The 14,852-nt window shown below is 38.7% G+C and overlaps 1 protein-coding gene across 10 annotated transcripts in view; it reads left to right on the top strand.

Annotated features, from left to right (window-relative positions):
• The first annotated feature begins 38 nt into the window (after positions 1–38).
• The window catches only part of DROSHA (drosha ribonuclease III), a 112,697-nt gene continuing 97,883 nt past the window's right edge, over positions 39–14,852 (top strand). For 3 of the 10 annotated variants that reach the window (XM_078153330.1, XM_078153329.1, XM_078153331.1), the window contains exons 1-4: positions 40–183; positions 485–553; positions 9,590–9,651; positions 14,355–14,473. In XM_078153330.1, the coding sequence (XP_078009456.1) occupies positions 532–553; positions 9,590–9,651; positions 14,355–14,473 (203 nt within the window). In that variant the 5' untranslated portion in view covers positions 40–183; positions 485–531. Of the gene's footprint in view, positions 184–484; positions 554–598; positions 839–9,589; positions 9,652–14,354; positions 14,474–14,852 lie in introns of those variants that run through there. The other 7 variants (XR_013486194.1, XM_078153333.1, XM_078153332.1 and 4 more) reach the window with 6 other exon arrangements.

The following is a 14,852-nucleotide window of genomic DNA, read 5'->3' as shown; positions in this document are numbered from 1 at the left end:
TGCCCTTTACATCCTGGCTTCCGGTTCCGGAGCTGCAGGCTCTTCTGCCGCAGCTTCAGCCCTTGAGGCTCCTCCCTGTTTTCCCCCCGGTGGCGGCTGTGGAGGTTGCGGCAGCGGCGGCTGGCGTTCTCAGGGCCCCGGCTTCGCCCCCCGCCACCCGGCTCCCCCGGGAGCTCCCTGCAGGTAAGAAGCGAGGCCCGTGGATGGAAGCCGGTTTACGGGAGTCTGTTCCAGGACGCGCCGTCCGCCGGCCGTCTCCCGGAGGCGGGGCGGGGGGATGACGGGGCCGGCGGGGGCCAGGCTCTCTCCTCGCCGCGGTGGGGCCTGGAGCGGCACCTTGCCCCTCTCCCGGCCTAAGTGATCCTCCGGACCCCCGCCCCGCAATCCGGGGACGAGGGAAAGTGACCCCCCCAGGGATGCCTCTGAAGGCGTGGGGTAGGCCGGCGGCGCTGGCGACCTCCGTTTTGTCTTCTTTGATTCATAGGTTGCCATGGGCAAAGAATTCATCACCCAGTGGACAGCCTGCTAGTGATGAGCCTCTGTGCGGAGCTGGGTTGGTCCTTGAGAAGCAGTCAGTCAGCTTTGTGTCGTTGCTGCATGCATGCGTATTACATAAATAATCCCTCCTTCAGCCCTAACCTTCTGTAAGGGGTTGGTGTAGTGTATGGAAGTGTTAGAGTCAGGAAGACGTAGGTTCAAATCCTTTTTTTTTTTAAAGGAGTAGCTGGGCAAGTTAAATGACATCGTTCTGTTTTCGTGTCCTCATCTATAAAATGGGGATAATATTTATGTACTTAACCTTCCTGAGTTGTGGTGAGGATCAAATGAATTAACATAGGTAAGATGCTTTGCAGTCCTTAAAGTGCCTTACAGGACACTGTTTTGAGATTATTGTTGCTATACGTTGAGCTGTTTTGTTGTAGACAAGGCAGTAAGGAAAACATCATACAAAATTGCTATAAAAGCATTTCTTACCATGCAGTAAAAATTTCTCGTATTTAGGTAGTTGTGATTTCCATATCTATATAGCCAGTCTTATTTTCTCTCCTGAACTTCATTCCTGCCTTACCAGACTGCCTAGTTGACATTTCAAACAGAATGTTCACAAAATCAACATGAGGAAAACTGAACTCATCCCATTAAATGTAAGCTCCTTGAGAGTAGAGATTGATCCCATCTTTGTGTTTGGATCCCTATTGCCTACCACAGTGCTTGGCACATAATAGACAGTTAAATGCTTGTTGACTGATTAACCTTCCTCCAAAATTAATGAAGCTTCTGAACCTCTCTATTTCTGTTGGTACTATTATCTATCCTTCCATTTACTCAGGTTTTCAACCCTAGTGTCATTCTTGACTGACTCCTCACTCTCATTTATTTTAAATGTCCTATCAGTTGTCAACTCTTGTACTTCTACCTCCACAATTGCCTCTCCCCTCCAATTATCCTGTTCCTGTTGTCTTTCAGGGCTTTATGATGTCTCAGCTAGACTTGAAATAGCCTCCTAGTTGGTCTCTCAAGTCTCTTCCTACTTGCATTCATCATTCCATTCTCCACACAGCTGCCCAAGTGATTTTCCTGAAGTGTAGTGTTGACCATGTCATTCCCCTACTGAATAAAATCCCAGTGACTCCCCAGGATCAAATTAAAACTCTGTTTGGATTATAAAACCTTTCACAACTTTGTGCCAGTGTAACTTTCTGCCTTATAAGTTACTCCCTTTCATATATACTGTGGTTAAGCCAAACTGCCTTCTTACTGTTTTTCATATACAGTGCTTGAAATCCTTTATGTGCCTCTCTGTTGACTGGGCCCCCTTGCCTAGAATAGACTCTCTCATCATCTCCAGCTTTTACAGTAAGAATCCCTAGTTTCTTCAAGGCTCATCTTAAGGACCACATACATGATACCTGTCCTGATCCCAGGTGCTAGTGCCTTTCTGCCAAATTTGCTTAGTATTTCCCCTGGTTAAAATGTATACTCCTTAAGATCCAAAACTTTCACTTTTGTCTTTTAATATTCAGTCTAGCACATTGACTGGTACATAGTAGGTGCTCAATAAATGCTTATTGATTGATTGGTATACGGAATAATGGTATATAAAATATTTGTTGACAGCTTTGTGAGGTTGATCCTGTAAATATCACTAACTCCATTTTACAAATGAGGAAACTAAACCTCTAGTAGACTTTTTTGCATTAGTGACCTAGGGAGCCATTGGCAGAGATAATACTCAAACCCATGTCTTCTAATTCCAAGACCAGTGTTCCTTCTACTGTAACACTGCTTATAGATAAGCATGTGCCTGTAATACTATGCTCATAGAGAAGCATGTAATAAAAATGTACCAGAGATAATCTTGTTTATTATTGTGACCTCTAGAATTCAGTTTCCTCATCTGTAAAGTCAGGATGTTGGATTATCATCTCCCCAAAAAACTTTTTATTTAGCACCTCCTGTGTAGAAACATGAGGATTAATTATGGCTCCCCTTTGCACACTTAAAATTTTTAAGCTTTAAAAATTTTGTTTCACATATGTTTTGACGTTTTGGGAGTGGTGGTAGTAAATCTTAGGCTTTGAGGAGAGTGGTGGAAACCAAGGAGAGGTGATGAGGGCAGAGTGCAGGATATGAAGGTGATAGACCCAAATGTAGTGAAGCATGAGAAATGTTAGGAAAAGGTACTGAAAATGTAACACTGAAATGAGGGAATATTCAGTGTGAAAGTCATTCTTGGATGAGAAATTCCACTGGATCTGTGACCTTATTCATTCAAAAGTACCCTTCAGCAATGCAGACTGCAATCATCTATCCCTTGCTTGTCTTATGTGACTTTTATCTATGTCCTTTAAAAGGTTTCTCCATAGGGTGTCCACTGAAGAAGTTGGAGGCCTTCATTTCACTTGAAGTTACTAGGCTGTCAGTGGAACATTGGCAGCCTATCATCCCTTGTTCTTGCCTCATGAATAGCCCATATTCTCTTGCTGTCGTTTCTTGATGACATCTTTTACTACTGTTCTTCACAGTTTTTGTTGTAACCTACTTATTACAACATACACTTTTCCATTGCCATATTACACCATACACTACTCATCTTTAGTTCTTCACAGACAGTTGTATTCCATGTGTTGCTACCATATAGCGACATCAGTTTAAATTGTTAGTATTAGAGAGATGACCCTTTGTTTCTGTGAGAAGCTTGGGGTAAATAAGGGAGCTTTTCAGTTTCCCCAAAGCAGTCCAATCCATTTGCCACTTCCTCTTCAACACTACCCAGCTCATTGTCTGTCAATAATACCATCAGTTCAAGCATCTTGCTATTTCATCTAGAAGCACATTTTTCATCCAGTTGGTTTTTCTTGGGTAGATAAATAAATCAAACTTTTTTGATTACAGGTCTCTTCCAGGAAGCCCTGAAATATCTCAGGACTTTTGATGCAATCATCACATTGTCTTCTTTAAGCAACAGTATTAGGGATGATCTCATTATCCACAGAGAAAAACTCTTCAACCCAAACTCTACTGTATCTCCTCTAAATTAGAAATGCATTTCCCTACTATATGCTTTGCCTCATGGGCTGTTGGTTTTTTTTTATATCATGGGTCGGTGAAGAAGATTATTTCTGTTATATATTTAATTCAAATAAGATTGAGGTTTATTATATGCTCAGTCCCCTAACCTTTCTTCCCCATTTGTATACTTTTCTCTCATGCATTCCAATTATGACAAGTAGCAAGTTCTTCCTTTTTTCCTTCTTTCTAAACTAGTGTGTACCCTTGGCCTTCCCTTTTCTTTTCTCTCTTAGAACCTGCAGAACAGAATCAAATATTCTGTTTTTCTTTATTAATTTTCTTAATAACTTTTGAAGACATTAAAGATCTCAAGGGACACTTGCTTTTTCTTTGTTACAACATTAGCACCAAATCATCATGCGGCTTTAAATTGCTCAAATAAATTTACCTTTCTGAGTTTCTCCTAAGTCTTGTATTTGCATTTCAAAGCTCATATCCTTTTTATCAAATGCTTAAAAGTCCTCTTCCTTTAAAAATTCATATGTTTTTGCTATTTAAAAAGCTAAGTTATTCTTGGTTGTAAGCTAGAAGATGCAGTGGGTAGACTGCTGGCCTGGAATCAAAAATACCTGGGTTCAAATATGGCCTCAGATACTTTTTAGTTGTGTGACCATGGGTAAGTCACTTAACCTCCCGTGGATGTTGTGAGAATCAGAAGAGATGATAATTATAAAGCTCTTAATGTAGGGCCTGACACATAGTAGGTGTTATATAAATGTTAACTGTTATTGCAAACTTTTATCTTTTGCTTTTTGAAATATTTTTCCAAGATCTCTGGTTTATGCTGGAAGCGTCCATATCTTGTGTGATCCTGCTTGTGGTTTTTTGTTTGGACTCTTTCTAGTTGCTTGCAGGATTTTTTTCTTTAACCTGGAAGAATTAGATTTTGATTGACATTCCTGAGATTTTTCCTTTTGGATTTTCTTTCAGGAGGTGATTGTTTGATTCTCTATTTCTGCATTTTTCCTCCTGGTTCTCATAAATCTGGACAGTTTTAATTTATGCTTTCTTGATTTATTGCTTTAATTTATGCTATCTTGAAACATCCAAGCTTTTTCTATATTTTTATCCTGATTTTCAAATATTTCAGTGATTCTTAAATGATCTCTTGACCTGTTTTTCAAGCTAGTTATTTTTCATGTATGATGCCTTACATTTTCTAATATTCTTCTTGATTTTGATATATTTCTTGTCTCATGAAGTCATTCATATCTCTTTGACCTATTTTAATTTTCAAGGTATCTCTTACTTGAGTAATTTCTCTTCTAAGCTACTTTTTACAATTCTTTTCTCTTGAGCTTTTATTTTGTTTTTTAATTTCTTCCATCATTTTTTCTAGGTATTCATATAGTTTCTATGTAAACCCTACTTTTTCCTTTGGATCTTTGTTTACTGTTGGTGTGGACTTACCCTCTTCTGGGTTAGATTTTTGGGTATTCATCCACGGGTGGGGACCTGCAGCCTCGAGGCCACGTATGGCCCACTAGGTCCTTGGGTGCAGCCTTTTGACTGAGTCCAAGTTTTACAGAACAAAAACTTTTATTAAAAAGATTTGTTCTGTGAAGCTTGGACTTTTATTATAATTCTTTACTCATCTCTTTAGCCATAGTTTGTGAAGTGAAGCTATGTGCCAGTGACAGGTTCCTCCTGTTGTTACTCTTTGGGGTAAATTGATATTTTCTCCTTAGTCTTAGTTTGAATCACCTGGGTTCCAACTTCCACTATGAATTTTTGAGGTTCAGAACATTGGGAAAGCCCTGTGTGGCATCTCAGAGACAAAATAGTAGGGACCTCTGAGCACCTGCCTTTCAGACAGAGCCTTGTTGACTCTAGATAGCTCTGATTATTCTGGGTAGCTACTTGCTGTCTTTGGTTTTTCTGGTGGCCTCCTTTCCTGTTTTCCTAATCTATTGCCTTTCTACAGTTACAGCATGAAAGATGCCACTTAATGTAGTTTCTCATTGGCTGCCTTGATTATTGTTTAGTCTGGTACAGTTTTTTGGTTTGTTGTTTTTTTTTTTTTTGTTTTGTTTTTGCAGAAGCTGATATGAGGAAGATGAGTTTGCTGCTTTCATATAGGAAACCCTCCTTTTTTTGTTTGTTTAAATAAGGGTGGGTTTTTTTATTTCAATTGTATACCATATGTATTTTTTTTCATTCTTCTGTTTTGCTAATTTTGATCTTAGCTAAGATGAGTTGATGCTCTTAACTATTTCCTGAAAGCTGATTCTTGGATAACTTCCATATCAGTAATATCTTTCTAGTTAAAATAATGTATTCTCTCTCTGTCACACACACACACACACACACAGAGTGTTGTTTGGTATTTGTCATGTCCAGTGTCTATCAATTCTTTATTCGAAGAAACAAAAGATTCATGTTATAGTGTCATGAGGTTTCTCTGTCGTTCACAGATCTTTGGCCTCTCTGATTCTTTCTTCTTGAACCATGATGTCCTTTATATTTCTTAGCATCCTTATCTTATCCATCCTTTTCATCAGAATCACCAAGAATGATGGTGTATGTTGATTTGATATGGAAGGGCTTATCAAGTTCTTCATATAATTTTTCTACCTTTCTAGCCTCAGCAATTGAAGTTGGCATATAAGCTGTTTTCAGGGTAGTCTTTTGACACATACTTAGCATTAGTACTGCAGTACATAATGACTAACATCTTATTAAATAATCCTCATTGTTGTCTCTAGGCATATGGTTAAGTCCACTCAGGCAACTCTTTTTTTTTTGTCCTTGCTGCATCTGTAAGCCATCCTTTTATTTAGCTGTAAAATCTTTTTTTTTTAATGGTATCACATATAACAAGAATGTCAAAATTGATACCATTCAGTTCCTTCTATCCATTTGTTCATTGGACAAGTATCTCACATTGATAATATTGAGTTAAATTTTTAAGTTTTTTAACGATTTAAAAGTTATGTGGTGTAGCACCCCCATGTTCCCTTTCCTCCCCCTCTGCTGCTGGAGAAGCAGAAGGGGTTATATGGAATTGAAGGCCATTTAAAATTTTTTTTGTTTTATAGGTTGCTGTGGACAAACAAAAATCATTGCTAAGTGACCAGCTTACTGGTGATGCGTCTTTGTGGTGAGCTAGAGTGAAGAAAGAAGATTCAGTTATTTCAGTTAGAGCCTTTCTGGCATGATAAAGCCAGCCAGAGTTTACAGTGTACTGGGATAATTTTTGAGAACCTAGAGGTACTTGCATGCTATGATGTGGCAGGAACAAATAACAAAAAATAAAATAAAATTGCTCTGTCAGTTATCATTACTCCTTTGCCCTGAAGCAAAGACCCTATCCCTTATTTCATCCTTCCTTTTTTCCCATTATAATTTTTAAAAATTCCCATTTTCTGTTGTTCTTAGATTCCTTTGCTAGCCTCTGCTGAGTCTGAGCTTTAATATTCTGGATGCTTTTTTTCATGATCTTGCTATACCATGCCTTTTTTCCATCTTTTGGGAATTTCTTTTAAAAATTGAAGTTTGTTGGTGACTTCTGTGCATTTACATTGATCTCTTCAGACAAATACGTTTGCCCCTTCCCATTGGAATTATTCTCTTTCTGTTTTTACAGTTTCTTAATTATCTCCCATTCTTCCTAGATTGATTTCCCTTGTAGCATTTTGCTTCATGGGGTACTACTTGTTTTTCCTCTGAATCCTTTGAAATATGCTGTACCCAAATCTAGGCCGGATTATATCTCCTCTGTCACAAACTCTAGAAGAAATAATTGATATGTCCCAGAATTTCCATTATTTCCATCCCAGCAACCAGTTCCTCCTTAATAGTATGAATCAGATCTAACAGAATTTACCTCTGTTAGTTCTTCCACCTTTTCAAGGGTGCAATTGAGCTTTTGGCAGATTCTGGATCAGTACCTTTTGATTACTGTATCATGCTTCTGTGCCAGGCTTGTGATCTGTAATACAAATTTCTCATCATTTTCCTTTTTCGATCCAGGTTGTCTGTAGTTTATCCACTGACAAGATCACTTCTTTTTGTTTCTTTCACCTTGACCCAAATAATCTTTGTTATGCCTCCCTCCTCTGTTTAGGTATCCTCCTATGAATATTATCATTTTCTCAATAATACCTCACCCCCTACCCTGATACAGGCAACCAACACCTGGACTGTTGCAATAGCCTGCTAGCAGGTTGATCTTCCTTCCACGGTTTTCTCCCCAATTCTAGCCCATTTTCCAATCATTTGTCAGGTGATCTTTCTCAAGAACAAGTCTGTGTTACCTTCCTAACTTCACATCCTCCTTTCTATCGCCCACACAGTCTTCTATCCAGTGACATTGTCCTACTTCCTGCTCCTTGAATAAGACACTCTGTCTCTTAACTCCATGCATTTACACTGGCTGTCCCCAGTGCTTAGAATTCTCAACCTTCTCATCTGTGCAGTTCCACCTTCTACAGGAAAACTTTCCAGATCCGTCTTAATTTTAGTGCCTTCCCTTTGTTTATTCTCTCCAGTTTATCCTGTAAAGTACCTCTCCGTACATAATGGTTTTCATGTTGTCTCTACCATTAAACTGTGAGCTCATTAAGCAGGAACTATATTTTGTTTTTCATTGTATCCTTAACCCTTAACACAGTTCCTGGCACACAGGAGCTTAATAAGTGTTTATGGACTGTCTTTAACTGAAAGGTATACATACTTATCCAAAGCCATAGTCGAGTCATGGATTTAATCCCATCAAAGCCCAGTGATCACTATAGGGTAAAATTTGCTTTTTTCCAGATTAACCATAAACTTTTATTCATTGCTTACTGAATATTATACCAGGTAGCATTTTAAGCCCTGAGAATACAAAAAGAAAAAGGAATAGTCCTTGATGAACAGTTCTTGCCCTCAGGGAGCTTACACTCTATTGTGGGAAAACAAATAATTACAAACTAAATTTAAGGTGGGGAGGGGCACTAGCAACCCAGGGGAATCTTGACTGGAGGAGCCCGTGTTTAAACTGGGCTTTGAAGGAAGCTAGGAATTCTAACAAGGAAAGCCAAGAAAATACTTTGTAGACATGAGGGGGACAACCTATGTAAAGGTGCAGAGAGTGAGAGATGGCATGTTATATATGATGAACGGCAAGGAAACCATTTAGTTGTATCCCACTCATATTTTATAATAAGTCTAGAAAGATAGACTGTGATTATGAAGAGCTTAAACCCCAAACTGAGGAGTTTAATTTGATCCTGGTGACAATAGGAAGTTTTTGGATTTTCTTGAAAAAGGGAGTGACTTAGTTAGACTTATGCTTTAGAAATACTGCATTGGCAGCTATAGAGTGTTGGGTTACAGACTGAGGCAGCAGAGAGACTAATCAGGAAGCTGTTGGAATAGACCAAGTGAGAAGTGTTGAGAGTTTAAGGGGGTAGTGGCATGTGAGTAGAGAGAAAGGGACAGATATGAGGAAATGAGGAGATAGAAAAAAGACTTGACCAATGATTGGATATGTAAGGTGAGGGAGAAAATGATACAAGTTGTCAGTGACTAGAAGAATGATGTTTCCCTTCACAGAAAGAGATTGTAGAAGGGAGAGTAGGTCTTGTGGACATAATGAGTTTGATTTACTTATCGGATGGACATCTAATTTGAAATATCTAATAGGAAGTTGGTGATTCAGGAAGAGAACCCAGGAGGGGGAGAATAATGATGTCTACAGAAATGGGATTCATCTGTATACTGATGGTACTTGAATCTTTGGGAAGTGAATTAATACCCTACATATATCTTCAATATATAACCCTAATCAACTATTTTCCTTATTCTAGCTTCACTAATTTTTCTTGCACAAAAGCTTTTTAATATTATGTCATCAAATTTATGTATTTTAGCTTTTATGATCTTGCCTATCTCTTGTTTGGTTAAGAATTTCCCTCAGTCACACAAGATACTTATATCCATTTTCCTCCAATTTTTAAAAAATGGCATGACACTTTATTTTTAAGTTGATTATATAACTTCACTGTTTGATTTATGTCCTTATTTTACACAGGAGGAAGACTAGAGCACAGGAAGGTGAAGTCATTTTTCTCAGAGCCTTGCAGCAAGTTAGAGGTAAAGATAGCATGAGAAATTTAGGGTCTTTATTTCTTCATTGAAGGAGGCTACTTCTACCTACTGAGCCTGCTGGTCACAGGAACATGTATCTAAGCCTTTCATATTTTTGAGTCTCTGTATTTAATAAGTTAGCATTAGTTTGGGTCTTGAATCTTAATTCATTTCAATTTAGCAAACACTTTACTTCATTGCTCAGTATGCTAGATGCTGTTGGGGGATATCAAATAAGCAAAAAAGATTTATGCCCTTAAGGAACATGGTCCATCTCTTTGGAGGGAAAAGATGTATCCATTGAAATACTGAAGGAACAATGAAGCAGATGCAGTAAATGTTAAAATGGAAGGTCAGAATAGTATTATAGGAGGCAGCTAGGTGGTGCAGTGGATAGAGCACCAGCCCTGGAGTCAGGAGGACCTGAGTTCAAATCCAGCCTCAAACACATAACACTCTCTAGCTATGTGACCCTGGGTGAGTCACTTAAACCCAATTGCCTAGCCAAAAAAAAAAAAAGAATAGCATTATAGCATTTAGAACTAGCTAGGACCATAGAGAGCATTTGGGTCAACCAGCAAATCACAGAGAAAGTAACCGGCAGAACTTACCTGAGATCTTCTGATTCTAAGTTCAGGGTTCTTTCCACTGTGAAAAGCCAGAATACCACCCACTCTCCAACTTTGCTCTGGACAAATAACTAAAAAGTGGCATAAACTTTAGATGTTTAAACAAAATGTTGCTTGTGGAGTTGATATTCCTAAAGCACAAGGTGGTGGTCTGATCCTATGAGGAGAGACAGGTAGACAAATAGGTACAAATTAGGTACATACAGGATAAATACGAAATAATTAACATAGGAAAGGCACTAGAATTAAGGGGGATTGTGAAAGGATTCCTGTAGAAGGTGAAATTTTACTTGGTTTTTGAAAGAGGCCTGGGAAGCCAGGAGGAAGAGATGAAGTGGGAGCAGTTCTAGCATGGATGACTGCTAGTGAACAAGAGCCAAGAGATGGAGTGTCTTGTATATGGAACAGCAAAGGAGGTCTGTGTCACTGGATCCTAGAATACACTTATAAGGTATAAGAAGACTGAAAAATTGAAGGGGAGATGGTGGTAAGGTGGATAGGTTACAAAGGATTTTGAATACTGGTCATGGTAAATGTAATAAGGCCAGCAAATTATTAATAAAAGGATGGTCATTTGTCCATCTCTCTTAGACCAAAGACAGTCATGGCAGTGGGCTCAGAGATTCTGTGTATTTTTTGCAAGAGGAGTGGCAGTCAACTCTGGTTGGTCAACACAGTAGGTGAACTATATTAAAATGATAGACTGAGAATGACATCATGTCACCCTTGGAGGAAGAAACTATCTCTATACTCATACTACTCTCTACCCCACCCCCACCTCCACCTCCACCAGCCCCTTTTGGGCTGTCTAGACAAAAGGATCTATCTCTATCCAAACTTGATCGAATAGAGTTCACCTGAGATTAGAGATTTCTTGTAGAGTTGGGTTGGGTCAGATGGAGGATGTTTAACTTGACTTTCTGAGATTGAGGTCTGCATCTCCCTGAATCCTTAGTTATTATAATCATTTCTCTCAGTCCATGCCTGAGGTGATGAGGGCCTATACAATGGTGGTTAGTGTCAGAAGAGGGAAGAGGAAATATTTGAGAAATACTGCAAAGGTGAAAATAAGCCTTGGGTATGGGGGTGAGAAATAGTGAAGAGTCCAGGATGACACTCAGTTTTTTTGAGCCTGAGGGACTAGGTGGCATCTTCAGCAATAATAAGTAAATTTATAAGGGGGAAAACTTTGGGGAAAGGTTCATGAGTTCACTTTTGGGTATGTTGAATTGAAGATGTCTGAAAGGCACTTAAAGATATGAGACTGGAGGTCAGCAGAGGAGTTAGGGATAGATGGGTAGATAGGCGAATGAACAGCATGGAGATGATGATTAGAGAGAGGCTTCTGGGAAGAAGTAGAGTAGGTCAGAAAATTCCACGCCCTCAAGGTTTTACCCCACAAAGAAATAAAATAATGCCTCAGGTCAAATATAAAGTGATAAACATAAATAAGAGTAGGAATAGAACTGTAGTCTTCCTGGGATAGTCACACTTGATCTGAAGAAAAATGCCATGGCCAGGTTTGGTCCCTGTGAGGAGTAAACACCTCCAGGATAGGGACTGTTTAAATGACAAGTGACTAGCCCTGGGGTTAGCTGGGTTGGGAGGCTGATTCTGCCCCAGCCACAGACACTTTTACCCCTGGAACAGTGAGGGATGTTGGGTATCTGGGAACCTCTGCTGATAAGGAACACTAGCCCCAGCTGTGCTTCAAAGACACATCAGGGGTGAGAAGGAACTAGCACGTGCCTGGAGAGGGCAGAAGTAATGGGGCAGGGACTCCACTACCTGTGGGCACTTATAGAAGTCTGGAGGATTTGGTTTCAGTTCCAGGACAGAGAGGAGAATTGAAGGAGGATCTGAGGCCAGAGGTACCAACGCCCACGTCCCAGGACTAGAGGTGATTTCAAAAACTGCAGATTACAAATAACAAAAAAAGTGGAGACAAAGGAGAAAGAATCCAACCATGAAGAGTTACTATGGGAATACGCAAGACCAGGGTTTGTCTTCAGAGGAGAATACTGCAGCAGAGAAACCTTCTACCCAAAGAGAACATCAAATGGTCACTTGCCCCCAAAAAATTCCTAGAAGAACTCAAAAATGACTTTAAAAATCAAATGAGACAGATTGAGGGAAAACTTAAAAAAGGACAATTCAAGAAAAACAAGAAGATTATGTAAAGAAAGTTAACCAATTAGAAAAAGAGATCCAGAGATATTTATAGCAGCTCTTTTTGTGGTGGCAAAGAATTAGAAATTGAGGGAATGCCCATCAATTGGAGAATGGAAGTTTTATATGAACTGATACAGAGTGAAATCAGCAGAATCAGGAGAATGTTGTACACAGTAACAGCCACATTATGGGATGACTGACTGATAGACTTGACTCTTCACAGCCACGCAAGTATCTAAGACAACTCCAAAAGATTCTTGGTGGAAATTGCTGTCCACACCCAGAGAAAGAAACATGGAGTCCTAATGCAGATGGAAGCATACTATTTGCAATCCTTTTCCTTTGTTGTTTTGTTTTATTACTTCATTCTCATTGTTCCTCCATTAATTCTAATTGTTCTTTATGTCATGACTAATGGGAAAATATGTTTAACATGAATGTATGTGTAGAGCCTATATCAGATTTTATGCCATCTTGGGGGTTGGGTGCTGGAGAGAAGTGGGAGGGGGAGAAAATTTAAAACTCAAAATCTTTTGGAAGTGGATGTTGAAAACTAAAACTAAATAAATTAATTTTAAAAAAGAGAGAAATCCAAAATCTTAAGGAAGAAAATGACATCTTGAAAATCAGATATGGGTAAGGGGAAGCCAGGAAAGTTTATAAGAGATCAAAAAATAATAAAAACAAAATATAAAGAATGAAAAAATAGAAGAGAATATGAAACAGTCATAAGAAAAACAACTGATCAAGAAGGGAAAGCAAGAAAAATTGGACCACTGAAAGGACCAAAAAAAGAATCTTGATATAATAATACAAGAAATAATTAAAAATTAACCTCAAGCATTAGAACAAGGGGTGAAAATAGGGGAAAAAATCTGCCAATCACCATCTGAAAGCAATCCTATGAGGAAAACACAGAGGAATATTATAGTCAAATTCCAGAGCCCCCAGCTCATGGATAAAATATTACAAGCAACAAGAAAAAAACAATGTAAATATGGAGGTACCACAATTAGAATCACAGAAGACCTAGCAGCAGCGACACTGAAAGACTGCAGGTCTTGGAACATTATATATTGAAGAGCAAAAGAACTGAGATTCTGTCCAAAAATACATCCAGCAAAGCTAAGCATAATCCTAAATGGAAAAAAAAATGGACATCTAATAAGCTGTCAGACTTTCTAGACTTTGTTTAAAAAAATCTGGACTTAGTAGAAGATTTGACATACAAGAGAAATATAAGTTGCATACCAAAGACTAATTACAAGGGACTCAATGAGGACAGACTGTTTACCTTTTATGTATGTAAAATGTAAAACACATATCCAAAATTGTTATTAGTAATTGGGTAGTTTGTAAGAAAGATGGGGGTAGACCTGAGTATGATATGACTTTAAAAAGTAAAACCATTTAGGAACAGCTAAAAACAGTAATTTTACAAATGAGGTATGAGAGGAAGAACTGACACAGAGGAATTTGATGGGGGAGAAGGGCTGTTCTGGAAACCCAATGGGTTCAAGAGGGGACAATACATATATATATCTAGAAGAGTATAAAAAATCTTCTAAATTCAGAAAGAAGTAAAACTCCAAGGGGATAGGGATGGGGGAGAGGATAAGGGAGGGATCTCTAGAGGGAAGGGGAGGGAATAGGTCAAAAGAGGGTATAGAAGAGTGTTTTGATTTATGGGAATGGTAGGAGAAAGGAGGGATCCTTGGAGGCAGGGTAGATTAATAGGGCAAGGTAGCAAGTAGAAATAAAGTAAAGGCATTAGGAGGGATGGGAAATAAGAGATATGCACAAATATAAAAACAAAGATCAAAGTAGAATTTGTTAGGTAAAGTATATATATGTGTGTGTATATTTATGGATATGTATGTATGTGTGTATGTCTGTGCTTAATTATAGCCTTCTCAGGAGGGGGAGGAAGGGAGAAAAAAGAACAAAGTGAAAAGTGCACAGCAGAGAAGAAAAGAAAACTCAAAAGGAAGCAAAGAAAAGATGGACAGCTGTCAACACAACACATAGTATTTATTATATAGGTCTTCTTGAAAATGGAAATTTATTGCTATATATTTTGAATCCTCTCTTACATTCTTCTGTGCACATGACATGCTTTTTTCCCCCTTATTTTGTGTATGTTTCAGTGTTTAAGTTTCTGATATTTTAGTTTCTTTTTCTTTTCTTATTGTTTATTTTAAGTTTTAGTAATTAAAACAAGATGATAATTAAATCCATGGGAGCTAATGAGATCACCAAGTGAGGTAGTAAATATATCTGTACTGTTTGTACCAGATCTCTCTCTCTCTCTCTCTCTCTCTCTCTCTCTCTCTCTCTCTCTCTCTCTCTCTCTCTCTCTCTCTCTCTCTCTCTCTCTCTCTCCCCCTCCCTCACTCCCCCTCTTTC

The sequence above is a fragment of the Phascolarctos cinereus genome, unplaced genomic scaffold (assembly GCF_003287225.1).
Source record: "Phascolarctos cinereus isolate Bilbo 61053 unplaced genomic scaffold, phaCin_HiC Scaffold_4;HRSCAF=312, whole genome shotgun sequence".
Taxonomy (NCBI): Eukaryota; Metazoa; Chordata; class Mammalia; order Diprotodontia; family Phascolarctidae; genus Phascolarctos; species Phascolarctos cinereus.
This window is presented reverse-complemented; position numbering and strand designations above follow the sequence as displayed.